The 15,511-nt window shown below is 34.6% G+C and overlaps 1 protein-coding gene across 18 annotated transcripts in view; it reads left to right on the top strand.

Annotated features, from left to right (window-relative positions):
* RBMS3 (RNA binding motif single stranded interacting protein 3) overlaps positions 1-15,511 on the top strand; it is an 861,233-nt gene that overhangs the window by 584,234 nt on the left and 261,488 nt on the right. For all 18 annotated transcript variants that reach the window (XM_063721655.1, XM_063721659.1, XM_054550494.2 and 15 more), the window contains 1 exon segment: positions 416-495. In XM_063721655.1, the coding sequence (XP_063577725.1) occupies positions 416-495 (80 nt within the window).

Here is a 15,511-nt window from a genome sequence, read left to right as displayed (position 1 = left end):
ATTGGAAAGGTAGTTTATCTGTCTAAGCCTCGGTGCCCTTATTGCTATGAATGACAATAACAAGACTTACCCATCAGGTTTGCTAATTCATCATTCAACAAACATTTGTTGAACACTTTCAATTGCCAAATATTGCTGAGTGAATTAAGATAATGCCTCAGGGTTACCTCTGAATGAGTGCTCTGAACAGAGCCCTCCGAATAGACACCTTTCAAAGAGTGAATAATACTTTCTCAGCATTAATGAGTTTGTGATGTTCTCTTATCAATCCGGTCATCATGTTCATGACAAAATTTGGCAAGTAGGGTACAGTTCTCAAATCAAGTATTTCTATGGCTTTCTTGTTTTCCTTTACTTCTTAAGTTTCTTCTTCTTGACAACCATATATGACCTCTGGTTTACCTTTTTTTCCCAGAATGGAGTCTACTGAAAAATGTGAAGTGGTAATTCAACATTTTAATGGAAAATATCTGAAAACACCACCAGGCATCCCAGGTAAGAAATTCACTAATAAGTGACTAAATGATGCCGTGGCTTAAATTGCTCTTATTAGAATAAGTACATGGTAAAGCCCTTGTTGATCACTGCAGAGTTGGGGGGTTTGCTTTTCTTAATGTGTATTTTCAAATAATACTGTGTAGCAACTCATCTTTCTCAAAAGCTTTTTGGTAATTCTTCTTTCGCTTTTTGAATCTCTGCTGCTAACTTTCTAAACTGGATTAGAAAAAAACCATAGCAAAGAATAGTTAAAGAATGATGTGCTGGAAGTGATAGAAGTTTATGACTCAGCATTAATATTAAAATTCCAATTTCCAAGTTACAAAATATCCAAACAATGATATTTACAATGAATCCCACAAAATGATGCCAGCCCTGAAACATTTCTCACCAGTCCATGACAAGAAAAGCACAGAAACTGAGAGAAAGCATTTAGAAACTAGTATAGCGATTTGACAATGTCATGAAATCTGAGTGCATAATTTTCTTTTACAAAAATATCAGTTACTGACAAATTGGAAGTTTTAGAAAATACTGTCCATTTATCAGAGCTAGTTTGAGAAGCCCCAATCTGGACTATCCCAGGGCATTTCACACTTCCCAAGGCAAAATTCCTAAGGTTTTATACACATTATAAAGTGTTCTAACTTTATGCTATTAAGAATTGCATTAAACATGAAATAATTGGATTTATTATGTGTATCAGAGCTACAAATGCCAGAACTTGAGGCAGTAGTGTATGTGGAAGGTTTTAATATTAACTAAGTAAAGGTTTAAATATAATTCCAATATAAAAAATTAACAATGGAGTGAAGTATAAACTGAGAAAAATTACATAAAGATTCATCTGAATAAGGCAGGTTGGTTTATTTGTTGGTCTTTTATATACAGTTATTCTCAGAGGAGACTAAGGCGACTTCTTCCATCTTACGATATGTGACTTTCACCTTTTTAAGCTTGATTTCAATAGTGTTTGCTGTATAATGCATCTACTATTTAAAACCCATCAGAGTTCAGAGGTTGAGCATTTTAGTTTCTTAAAATATATTGAGTTTATAGATAAGAGGAAGCATATACAAAAAGAGAAATATTTTTGTGGAGTGTTTTGTAATGACTTGCTTTTTTTAAGGGGGATGTCAAGAATGCAGAAAGACCCTTCAGACAGACACTTGCATAATCTGAAAATCTAAAGTAGCTGATTGCTGGCTAATCAGTGAGTCAACTTACAGTGAAGACTGTGCCTTGATTTGGTTAGCTTCCATGTGTAAGGTTCCCTTGGGAACTGACTGCATTATGATCCAATTGGAGACATATGGTGTTGTTAAGAAAAGAGTTAGCAGTTTTCATCTCAGCATGTTAGCTGCCCTTGCATTTTAGCAGAAATACTTTTTTTTTTTTGTATAAACAGACATTTTAAGACACTTTACTCAAACCCGTCATCGAGTAAAGGAGTTGCATTGTTTGTGGACTTTCTTCTTGTTTGTCCTATGTTATCCAACAGATACCTATCTATATAGAAGTTGTTCAAACTAGGTGTAAATTATATAATTATATAAAAATAAAAATGAGCACACTGTGTAGAAATTATGAATGATTCAAGTTTTAGCACAAGTCTCAATTTTTTGATTTGTTCAAAAAATTGATATGTCAAAAAGACATATTGAAAGCCTTCTTGCCGTGATTGATTTGAAAGTATTTTATTTGGTTTTCCCCAATGAACATATTGCTGACTAATACGATTTAATGCTGAAGACAAAGAAAGTCACTACGAATCCCCGAATGTCTGGGCATCCTTCCAGAATATGCAGGCTGTGATATTAACCTATCTAATATCATAGCTACACCCAATGGAAACATCGTGAATAGCAGGAACTTGGTTATGAGTTTTCTCACTCATTTTTATCTCCTGGGAACAAGAAAGACAAAATAATTATGTTCAGTTATAAAACTCTTAGGAGAGATAACTGTATGCTTCTGAGATTTCCACTCATCATAATAGAACTAAATACATAATATTGATCATCATCAGTGCTTGAATCTGCTTATTTATAAATTACTTTGAAAGTTAGAGTTGAATAAAGGCTTCAAATGCTAAGTAAAGATATTTAATCTTTGATACTTAAATTAGGTGTGGAAGAAAAGAGGATATAATACAAGATATGGGTATTTTGCAAGGTAAAGTAGTAATTTGCCCTTGTTGAGTATAATTACTAAGTCATGACAGGTATAATTACAATTTGGGTATATGCTGTCTGCCTTTATTGGTCCTCATTACTTATTACCTGGAAATAGCTGAAATCTTACTTTCAGAAAGGTATGTCTTAACCAATATTTGATTCCATATTTAAGATAGGGAGTAGGATATCACTATGAGCTATGGTATCAGATATTCATACTTTTTTTAAGTGGCCAATTTCCTAATATTTTCCATTACTTTAGAGAATGTGTCTTTGCTTGTGAATATACTCAACTATAATTAGTGTGACCCACTGAAAACTAAAATACAATTTTTAAAATCTGAAAAATCTCAGTGTTCTGCCTTATCAAGATTTGACATATTTGAATTGAGAAGTTTGCAGTTTTATAGAACTGCACATTGATTGTTTAAATACATTGCTTTAAGGTCATGTAGATGAGGGACTCACAGTGATCCAATAATGATGACCTGAGATCCTCGGGTCTTAAGAAAGCTGTTGAAAGATTGAATATTATGTCAATCATCTTCTTCTCATACTAGGGCCCTATTGTATTTGTTTGTTTTCATGCTGCTGATAAAGACATATCCAAGACTGGGCAATTTACAAAAGAAAGAGATTTATTGGACTTACAGTTCCACGTGGCTAAGGAGGCCTCACAATCATGGTGGAAGGTGAAAGGCATGTCTCATATGACGGCAGACAAGAGAAGAGAGCTTGTGCAGGCAAACTCTCCATTTTAAAACCATCAGATCTCATGAGACTTATTCACAATCACGAGAACAGCACAGGAAAGACCTGCACCCATGATTCAATTATCTCCCACTGGGTCCCTCCCACAACACATGGGAATTCAAGATGAGATTTGGGTGGGGACACAGCCAAACTATGTTGCCTACATTTAATATAACTCTAAGCAAGTACAGAGCAATTGGTGCCATATTCATACTGTCTACCTCTCTGTTTAGGGACAGTGTGGGGAAAATGTGCCTGTGTTATTGGGCAAATATAATGGCATTCGGTTTCTGTCACTGTTGACAATGACAATTGTTCTTAAAGGAGTTGCAAAGCTAATTATTTTCCTGAGATGATCATCTAGTTTCCAAGTCCCCTACTATGTCATTTCTGAAAAAGAACAAGGAAAAAATCTATTTCAACCTAAAATGTTGACATTTTTGCTCTGAATTTCAAATTCTAAAAATGTCATAGTTAAGGAAATTTGCCAGGACATGTAACACTGACCACATTTATGTTGCTGCCCCATTTCGATTTGAGCCATTGTTGGAATAATTTGCTAATTAAATATGATTCATGTTGGTATTGGGTTCTAATTCCTGACAGATAAGTGAGTTGGAAGAGAACTTTACGGATATCTTTTTGGAACATGCTTTATGTCTCTGGGCCCCTCCTCTTTATTCATAAAAGATCTTTTTTTAAATGAATACATCATGGGTGATTGATGTCTTTTAGCATATCCCAGAACTACCTCTTTTCATTTTAGATTATAATGTTGTCCCCAGATTTTGGTTACCTGGATCAATGAAGCTAAATGTACATGCCAAACCTCAAATTATTGAGTACTGGTATACAGGAAGTTAAGAAAAATCAGTCACGTGTATTGCTGCTAGCAGATGAGAAGGAGAGACAAAAAGCATGGGTTAAATAGTGTCAATCGTTTGAGTGTTGTAGCCATCAGCAGAAAGAGATCATTCGGCGTTTTCTCCCTTCCCTAGAGGGAAAAGAAAATACAGCATTCCATAAATGTTTTATGTCCTACATATCGATCTTGATGTTTTTCTGGACAAAATGAAGGATCATTAGTTGCTTGCCTGCCTAACCCCAGACATTTCTTTGTCCCATAATGAATTGCACAGCAATGTTGTATAGCCCCAAAGTGTTCCATTTTCAAATCTCTGGCAAAAGCAAAGGGTTAGTTCCCAGACACTTCAGGGATCTGTGGGGCATGGACTTGAAAGGCTCACTTTCAAAGAGCCCCCAGAGCAGAATGATACACCATGCGGAAAATGTTTTCACATGTAGGGACATGTATTGATGAACAGAACATGCAGGCCGGTTTGTAAAAAAAATAAATCATGTTTTGCTCCCAAACTAGACATTTTTGTTTTTCCTGAAAGCACGTGCTCCTATCAGTGGAGCAGTCTCTTCAGAATAAAATGGAATAACTAACTTCTGGTATGCTTTCCTTACTCTTTCCATAATTGTTTCTAATCTTAATTGAACTCTAAGAAGTAAGGAAAATTTGAGAGAAAGCCTAGCACATTATGGGATCTTTTAAAATTTAACAACTCTTGTGACTGACAGAACTTTGCACAAATAGTTATGTATCAGAGGAATAATATTTTTCTAATAAATAAAGCATGGGGCTTTTTGATGCTTTGACATAGTAATTTTAATGTTGTGTGTTGATGTAAATAACAATGTGTATGACTATGTATGTATATGAATACTTTATGGGAGCAAGCAAGGAAAAATATTTACAAAATGATTTTTTAAATGATGAACACAAATGTTTGTATAAACTTAACATTCCTGCCAGAGTAAAATATCGACAACGTATTTAAATGCAATTTATCTTACGTGATTCAAAAATCAGAATATTTAAGCAATAGATTTACAAATTTTTATCAGTGGGAAATGTTGCAGAGCCTTGCGATCTGTGTTTGCTCAATAGTACCAGTCTATTAAGTCCATACATAAAACTATAGCTGAGAAGAGGTAACAAATAAAAAATGCTGTGGTGTATAGTTGGGCAAAAAATATGTCTTGATTGTTCTGCTCAGGTGGAGTATTGCTTCTCTCCAAATGTTTCATCTTTGTGAAACTAAAGCATCACTTGTGTAACATACTTTGTGAACAATGTAATCCCCAATAGTGTATCATTTTAGATTTTTCACTAGAAAAATTTTTGCATTCTTAATGTTGGTGATGTCTTCAGATTTTTTCTATGTATCAAACATACTTTGTTGCTTCATGATGAAGAAAACACCTTTAAAATATTATTAGTGAACTTCACAGAGCAGCTGGATAACATCATGGTCAATGGAGTCTGAGAATCTATGTGAGTTCTATGGAATTTGATTTGGTCAATCAGTTTTCAACCTTTCTATGGAGCCACATCTGATATTGTGAAGGTAAAAAAGCTATGTGCTGGTAACTGATTAGATATATAAGACAGAAAGAAGAGGTGATTAAATTTCTAAATCTTTGTATGAGAAGCTAAACAGAGAAGGAAAAAGTTTCATCTTCAAAAGAATAGAAATAATTGAAATGAGTTTTTTGACAGTAGATCTACATCTACTCTACCCACCTGTGATTTCAGCTGCATATGAGACGCAACCTAGAAGCATCTTATCTCATGTATCCACCTAGTTTCTTCACTTTTCCACCTCAGGACAAAATCTATAAAAGCTTGCTGAATGAGACAGACAAATGTCTTCTACAAACTTTGAGGGAATTATCACCCCCTGGGATAGTCTTCAATCAACAGGGTATAGGAGCCAGAAGATAACATTGGGTCTCTCATCCTTTGGAAGGATAATTCTGAGTCACATTCTACAGGGTTCCTTGAGAGGTTGTCTACAGTGGTCACAAGCTCAATGAGGTTTCCTTTATTAGCATTTTCCCCCTTCCCTGTCTTTTCCTTTTCTATCATACCAGCTTCCTGACATCAGCTCCCAATTAAACTACCTTGTCCCTTGCTCTGATTTTAGAGAAAGTCAAATTCAAGTTGGGGGTTCTAGAAATTGTGTTAGGGAACTACTTTTTGATTCAAAATCTTTGGCTATAAAGGAAGGTATTCACTTCACTAAAGTAGTAAAGTGAATTTCATGGCCCAAATATACTGTTTTTATGACTTTTTGTTTTTTTAAAGAGCACAGATTATAAAGCACATAGTAGGGTTAATGAAGGTGAACATTAGAGGTAGTAGTCAGGTAGCAAGCCAGGGTTGAAATTTAGCAAGAGAGGTATGAAAAAGACAAGAAGGACAAGAAAAAGACAAGAATGGTGGCATGGCCAACTTGAGAACAACTGAGGACATAAAGAGTTAGATGGCTGATAAAAATGGAGAAGATTTAGGGCAGCCATAAAGCCAGTAAAGTGAAGGTAAAGTGCAGGCATAGAAAATTATCAAACAGAAGGTATTTTTTGAGGTTTTGGTCTTGGATAAATGTAGAGGTGGACATCAAATATGACATCCAACGTGTGAATGCCTACAGCTGGCTGAAGTCAAGTGAAAAAGATCTTTAGTCGAGCAGCTGGAGGCTTATGATTAGAAAGTTGGAAGGTCTTTCACTATTACGTTAAATTTTATTCCTTAATGTCATGCATGCCTTGATTGCCTCTTGAAGTTCTAATCTTGGTAAGAGCAGGTTAAGTGAATAGTGACAAAGAGGGGTTTTTTTTTCTTAATTTATCTGATTTTGAATTTTCCAAACCAGAGTATTTTTCATTTTTTGTAGCTCAAGGGCTGTATGCTTAGCTCTGTAAATTCTCACTAAATACTCTTTGGAGTTGTATAGTTTCATGAATTAAATGACAGTCATACATATATTTGCCTTTAATGAACTTTCTGAAGGTATGGGGAGGATGCACAGCTCTGGGTAAACAAGCATGCAACCAATTTGGAGGAAAACATTGAGGAAAATCTTAAAATATATTTAAATGTTTTAATGAAAAATATTTCTGTATCTAAATAGAGAGAGAAAGAAAGCAAGAGTGAGAGAGAGAAAAATGTTTGTAAGAATAAGAAACTTATTTGAGAAAAATTTCAGTTACATTTTGGAAAGCCTAATTTTTCTAAGACTGCTTTTCAAGGTGTATACTGAAGATCTAATTGTAGTTTCTTTAAAGAACTCATTCTTGAACAGTGCAATGGTGAATTCTGTTTTCTGGCATGGCAAATCGTCTTGCCTAATTATACTGGAATAATGTCTCTAAACTTTTTGCCACTGGAGCTAATTAAGCACAATGATTATGCAGCACTTTTGCTCCCCCTGCCACTTCTTCACATAAAAAGATAAATGTCTTGAGAAAAAACAAAAAAGAGAATTTCCAGTCTATATTATATCCCTTTTGGCATAATGTTGTTGTTCATTTCTGCCTAGAGAAAGTACCACATTAACATATTATTTCTCTTATAATATTATATAACATACTCTATAATTTTTAATCAATAAGATATGGTTAATGCTTTCTTGACCATATTTTTTCTGTAATTACATATAAAGCACCAATAAGTAGCAGCATAATGTGTCTGGAGTTTCCATTTGGTTCCAGAATTTGATTGATTAAAGTAGTTGTAATTTCATGGGATAGAGAAAAGGGATGAGGAGGTTTTCTATACATCTCCAAAATCATGAACCACTTTAATAACTTATTTCTAAAATACTGACTCCATTCAAGTCTGCACGAATTTCTGAACTGATAATTCCATGTAAAAACTTACAAAATAAATAATAAAACACTAATTTTGCTTCTAGACCATGTTGGGCTTTGCCTTCTGTCAGCATCACTAATGAGTAGCTAAACCATTTAGTGCCTGTCCGGATGAGTCCTATTAGCAAGCTGAGGGTTGAGTGGCTTAAGACCAATTAACACACAAGCCAGGGAAACCAAATTGAATAATTAAGTTCTTAGTGCATTTGAGAATCTAGAATCTCATTTAATAGTATTGATTTAAGAACACATTCTAACCAATTTTTGTATGAATGGATAGTATTCTGAATTAAATACTTGCCACTCTCTCCTTGTAACCATCAAAAAGACTGCTATACATACACCTCATTATTTATGATCTAATTTTTAGAACGAAAAGTCTGCAAAACTTAAGAAAATATTTTAAGAGAAATGTGAATGAAAACAGTAGGCAAGCTCTGAACTAGCCATTATGTGTTTATCTTATTAGCTGCTTCCTCTGATTTCTTACGTCTTTCAGCCCTGAATGATGAATCAATTATTTGAGTAATATTTTAGTTATTTTTCAGTACAAAAAATAAATCTTTCATAGGAATTGGCATGCTTATGAAGATTCATTTGTCCCATTAGATTGTAGGTTTTTCTGAGAAAGAACTTTGATGTTTATCTCTCCCATCTTCCTTAAACAATTCAAACCCTTTGAAAACAAGGACTGCACCTTATTGTTTCTTCCAAACATCTAGCCCAATGCCTGGCACAGAACAATACGAATATCATTTGTTAAATAAATAAGCAAATACCTAGTTGTGGTAGACAGAATAACGGTCCTCTAAAGATCTGTAAATCCTAATCCCCAGAACCTGTAAATATGTTAGGTTACATGAAAAAGAGTAATTAAGGTTACAGCAAAAATTAAGGTTGCAGCTGGAATTAAGGTTGCTAATAAACTGACCTTAAAATAGGAAAAATATTGTATTAGCTTGTTCTCACATTGATATAAAGAACTACCTGAGGCTGGGCAATTTATAAAAAAGAGAAGTTTAGTTGGCTCCTGGTTCCACAGGGTGTACAGGAAGTGTGGCTGGAGAAGACTCAGGAAACTTACATCAGGGCAGAATGTGAAGGGGAAGCAGACATGACCTACATGGCTGGCGCAGGAGGAAGAGAGTGAAGGAGGAGGTGCTACACACTTTTTGACAACCAGATCTTGTAAGAACTCATTATCACGAGAATAGCAGGGAGGAAATCTGCCCCCATGATCCAGTCACCTCCCACTAGGCCCCTCCTCCAACACTGAGGATTACAATTCGACATAAGATTTGGGTGGAGACACAAATCCAATCCATACCAATTAGCATGGTTTATCTGGGTGGACCCCGTGTAATTAGAAGCATCCTCAAAAGTGGAGGAGAACAGTAAAAGAGGTCAGAGTGATGCAGTGTGCAAAGAATGAACCCAACATTGCTGGCCTTGAAGACAGGAGGCAGCCTTTGGAAGCTGAAAAACGCAAAGACTTGGATTTACCCCCTAGAGCCTCCAGAAATAAACTTAGCCTTGCTGATACCTTGATTTTAGCCCAGTGAGATCTGTGTTAGACTTCTGACCTATAGAACTGTGAGATAATAAGTTTATGTTGTTTTATGCCTCTAAGTCTTAGGTAATTTGTTCTAGCAACAACAGAAAACTAATATACTAGTATAGAACTTGTATTCACTGAGTATCATCCAGACTATTCCTATATTACATTATTAAATAGCCTCTGAAAAACTCTCATAGTTTCTCCTAGTTTTTACCTTCTTTGTGAGTTTTTATTGAAGAAAAATAATATTCAGTGATGCTTGTTAAAGCACAGTAAGAAAGAGTTTTTTTCAGCACCATCACAATAGTTACAGGCACCACTGCAATGGAGTCTCTCACAGTGGAGATGAGAGATTGGGCTCAACTCCGAATGCAGCATAGACAAGTGGAAATTTACAGCCAAGGAGCAGCATAGGAGGTCAGTGGTTGGAAAATTACCAAGAGGAAGCATCAGGGGTAGGAGTCTTGCTGAAGACAGGCCAGGGTAATCAGACGTCACCTAGAAGAAAGTTCAGTAAGCTGACTAAAGTAAGGCCAAATAAAGAATCTTTTCAGTATCATTAGAGTTGCTTGTGTGTTAAATACAAAAAAAAAATCTTGTTAGTTATTTTAACTTCACAGTTTCTTTATAACTGCTCATAAGCACATATTACTATAGAAGACTGTTCAGCGTCTGAAACAAGAGGCTTTGGGAAGTCCTTATATCTTAGAGCACATTTTTTTTTATTCAAAGAAATAAAATATGAACTTAAACTATCTGATACCATAAGTATGCCAGGAAAATAATCCTAATTGCTAATATAAATTCATGCAAATGTGTATCTCTTGGGTCTCAACCTTAATACTTGCTTTCAACAATTCCTATTCTTGAAAAATTATTAGAGCCTAGAAAAACAGAATGGAGCTCCTCGAGGTCATAATCAACTTTAAGTTTTAGATGATTATATCTAAAGCATAGACCATGCTCACACCCCTACTCATTGTCCCATGAAACAGGGAATGTCCTAAAGCTCTAAATGCCCTAAATCTTTCATATGAAAGCTTAGTTTTGAGACACAAATTAAAAATGTAGAGGTGGTGAATATGCATACTTATTATATATTAAGAAAGATAGATAATGCTTATGATAAAATAATTTTAAAAATTAAGTGCATTTTCAAAAATGTGTTTCTTAGCCAAAGTTATTATACATTCCATATTATTCCTATAGCAAGATTGGGAGGCTGTACATATGAAAACATAACCATTTTCTATTGAACTGAGTGTGAGACACATTTTGGACCAGAGGTTTATATCAAACAGTTGCACTAGTTGACCCGCTGAGATGCCCTCAAGAAAAAGAACTCAATAATTTAAGTTGATTTCCAGCTGTTTGTTATTAGAGCAAATGTTAGTGCTCCCGGAGTGTTTGCCCGTGGCCATCAACCAGCACCTGCATCTCTTTGATTAGGTGGACTGCCCTTAGGCTGCAGCAGCCTGTTTTGCCTGTGAGCAGTGAGAGTCAGAAGTACTTGGGAATTTACATCCCCATTTGGGGCCATCCGTAAACAGTGATTGACAGCTGTTAGAGTATCAATATCCCAGTTCTTCTGCTTCTGATGAGAATACCCTGTGTGTGATGTATACTATCTCTATAGCTTTGCTGAAGGATTCAAACAGTTATAGTTTGTGGGGCTGTTTAACACCACATCCTTGCTTGACTCCTTCACTTCGTGGTCCCAATTCCCTATTCTCTTACTGGCTTTTCCTGAAAATACTTCCTAAGACTTCATGTTCACAAGCAACCTTGTTTCAAAGTCTTTTTCTGGTGAACCCAAACTAAGATATTATATTCATATAGACACTAAATTTGTTATTCTATGATCTATTATTTTCATTAATGTTTTGAGTTTTACAGTCTCATCTGTAAAATGTACTCAAGTTAACTGAATCCCTCAGGATAGATTGAGGGAGGTTTTAAAAGTGAATATAAAATTCCTCAAATTCTCTCACTTCACTGGAAATAGACATACTAGACACTCTAAGTAAGGCAGCACTTGTTTATAGGTAACTGGCTTCTTTATAAAAGGGATACACCATTTAAATGTTGATAAAGTGTGTGTAACGGCAGATAAAAACGTGATCAAGTCTCCTGTGAGTGAGCAATCACCGGCCGATTATCACTAAGCTAATCACAATATGTCTTAATAAAGGTTCATTCAAAAGAATGAAAATCGTATCCATACATAAGATAATGGGGTTTTAAAATAAGAAAATCTTAGCAAAGTGTACAAAAGCACTGAAGAAAAATATTGAAACTAATATGTTTTTACACGTAATCATTTTAAGATGGTATAGTGAGCTCTTTACAAAGGGTGTTACAGAGACCGCTGGAGGTTCCTAAGATCCTTTCTGGTGGTCTACAAGGTCGAAAATATTTTTATCATAATACTAATTAATTATTTGCCTTTTTCACTCTGATTCTCTCATGAATGTAAAGTGGAGTTTTCCGGGGGCTACATGATTTGAGATGTGGCAAAAGCTGGAATATGGAAGCAAATGTTAGAATCCAGCTGTCTTTTATTAAGCCAGAAATTACAAAGCCACTCTTCTCTTTTTTATTTTGTTTTTGAAAATAGTATTTTTAAATAAAAGTATATGATTTATGTCAATATGTAACAGTACTATTATTATTTTAAAATAAAGAAACATTTAAATTTTTTTATTTTATTTTTTAATGGTAAGTGTCAATAAATATAACCCGTCTAAATAAGTTTTGGGGGATCTTCAATAATTTTTCAGAGTGTAAAGAGGCGCTGAGACAAAAACAAAAAACAAACATTGAAAACTGCCTATATAGAGTCAAATTCAAGCCCTTCATCTTAGAAAAGATGAAGAAAGATAACCAGGATAAAGGCGAAGTTTAAAATACGCTGTCACTGTTTTTGGTCTTATTTTGAGAACCTATGTATGTTCTAGAAAGCTAGTTTCAATGGAGCAATTAAAAAATAAATTTCAATTACATGAGTTCTACCAGTTTTTTTTATTTTTTTATTTTTTTATTTCTTATTTTTAATTTTTTTGGTAAACAAACATTCAGGTGCCTAATCTATAGTGAGTGTTTTGTTTTATTTTTTAAATGCAGAGGCAATGGTTAGTCTTCTGAACATTTGCATTCTCATTTTTATTAGCAAATAGCATATTGTTTGACAGAATATGTGAATGTTTTATTAAGACAATGTATTTAAGAAGCATGTGTGGCATGGTGCAATTGTGGGAATGGAATTATCTGTATTTGTGAGTAGCATGCGAATGAGTCTGCCACAATTTAGGGAGAGTTTAAGACTAATATCTAAGAGACAGAAAGCTAACCATAGATGCCACATGGGAGCTATGTTATCATCATAAGAACTATTCTGTGTTGCTTCTTTTAGTTGTTGCTAATTTCAGATAATGTTCTTCTTACATCTGGACTTCACCAGGGTGAGTGCTATTCACCATGTGGGACATATCTTAAGTACGACCTTCCAGGTTTGCTAGTTGTAGCACATGCTAATAATAATAATGATAATAATATATTTAAAAACTAGCATGCAACTAATTGAACACTGTATATTATTAGTGTTCACATAAAATCTTAAAAAAATTTCAGAAATAGTAAAGTCTCCTATTGTAGAGTCACATAATCATGATTTCATTAAGCTTATTGCATCTTTACCTAATTTGAACGATCTCTAAGGAAAGTAATTCTCTAGTCATCTTTCGTAACTAGTTGTAATTTTATCTGAATGAATCCATGTAATAGATAAAAGAATTTAAGATAAAATTCTCATATAATTTATTTTTAAAGGACACAACTCAATAATTGCTTACATCATTTAACAGCCCCTTCATTTCTTTCATCCCAAAGACAAGCATTTTACATCTTTGCTACACCTATATGATGTTAAAGAAAAGAGCACCATTCGTCCAGCTTGTGATATGCTTTCTATGAGATCCTCATGGCCAGGATCTCCTTTGCCCTTTATGGATTTAATTTCTGGAAGAACATATGCTACAGAGAATACCACCTTTGCCTTTGTAATCAGATGGACTTTGGTTTGACTTATGCTGCTGTCTCTTTTTATGTTTTAACTTAAACAAGTTATTTAGCATCTTGCCAGGTTCCTCATAGAACCTAATTGTTCCGTGCCCATTAACTCGTCATTTAACATTAGATATATCTCCTAATGCTATCACACCAACATGGCACATGTATACGTATGTAACAAACCTGAATGTTGTGCACATGTACCCTAAAACTTAAAGATTATATAATAAAAAAAACCCTAACTGTTCCATTTGATGTTAACAATATCTCCTTTACAAGTGTTTCTAGAATTAACTGAGAGATTTTATATAGCCCCACAAAGAATTCTGGCAAGAAATGGTAGATAGTATTAGTAGCATTATTAGTGGCATCTATTAGCCTCATGAGTATTATTTCATCAACATCCGCCTTCTAGGCTAGAAGTGTAATTTAATAGTTGAAGTCTCTGAATGACATCATTGATGAGCATTATCTGGTACATGGGGTATATAAGGTACACGTCCTTTGCAACTAGGTAAGGACTACCCTTCCATTTTGAGCCTTATGTACAGTTGTCATAGCTCATTCTAGAATGGTATCCATTAAATTATACATGTCCATGTTACAGGTTGACAGTTTTCTGAGATAATTGGAAAGAGTATAGCATCAGAGAAATATTTACCTTGAATTTGCTCTGGTAATCCTCAGATTCATAAACAGTGGTCCCACTTTTTATAGGACCATGGCAGCTGTGTTAACGTAGTCACACACAAAGTTGCATGATCCCAAACTTGTTGTAATGTTTTCCCAGCATATCATTGCACCTCTAGTTCCCAGGGCCTGCATTCCCCTCATTCCACTCTTATTTCCCAGAGAAATTCTGTTCAACTACAATACTTTCCATGCAGATTTTCCTGATTTCCAACTCCTCTTTCCTTAACTGTCACTGTACAGCATTAAATGCTTTTCTCCTATACTGGGTGTCTATTTGTGACATGTAGCCTCGTTTAACAACTGTTGTATGCTTATCTTATCCCACTGGATGGCAGAATTATGCCTTTGTTATTCTTTTATCTCCTCCAATACCTACCATTTGAATGTACGATGTTTAATCTAGACACACTAAATTGAATTTAAAATAGTTGAGCATATTATTCCAGTGTGATTTCCTAATATTGCCTTAATTCTCACTTAATAATGCATTTTATTAGTAAATGCTTATAAAGTGAATGCAGAAACCATCAACTATGATGATTTCATATAGAAATATATGACGTAATACTTTTTTGGCACATTTTAAAACACTTAAACCTCAAAAGCCTTCTTTCAAATGGAAGACAATGTTTAAAAGCACAAGAACCCTTTTCATTTTCATAAAGATTAAATTATCTTTCCATTCTGCTTCCTGCTTTCTATTGCTACTTTCTCCAGATTAACTTTTTTAAAGAGTAATGACCTATGGACATTAAACACAAAAGGAATATAAAATAAATGTGTTGGAATACCAAACATCCTGTTGGTTGTTACAATTCTACAATAACAATTAGTTTTTTTTTTCTAATTAAAATCATTTGAAATCACAGTTTTTGTCTTCTCAGAGGTTTCTCTTTTCCCAAAGTTTCTTTCAGGTCCTGTCCTTGTAGTACATTGGGGTTGTAGTGCCCCGTGCCATCAGGAGAATGGATTCATTAACCTTTACATTGATTTGAAGTGTCGTTCAAATAAATACTCACACCCTTTTTCTCTGATGGCTTAG

Source organism: Pongo abelii, chromosome 2, assembly GCF_028885655.2.
Source record: "Pongo abelii isolate AG06213 chromosome 2, NHGRI_mPonAbe1-v2.0_pri, whole genome shotgun sequence".
Taxonomy (NCBI): domain Eukaryota; kingdom Metazoa; phylum Chordata; class Mammalia; order Primates; family Hominidae; genus Pongo; species Pongo abelii.
Note: the sequence above shows the minus strand (reverse complement) of the source record. Positions and strands in the feature narration are given on the sequence as shown.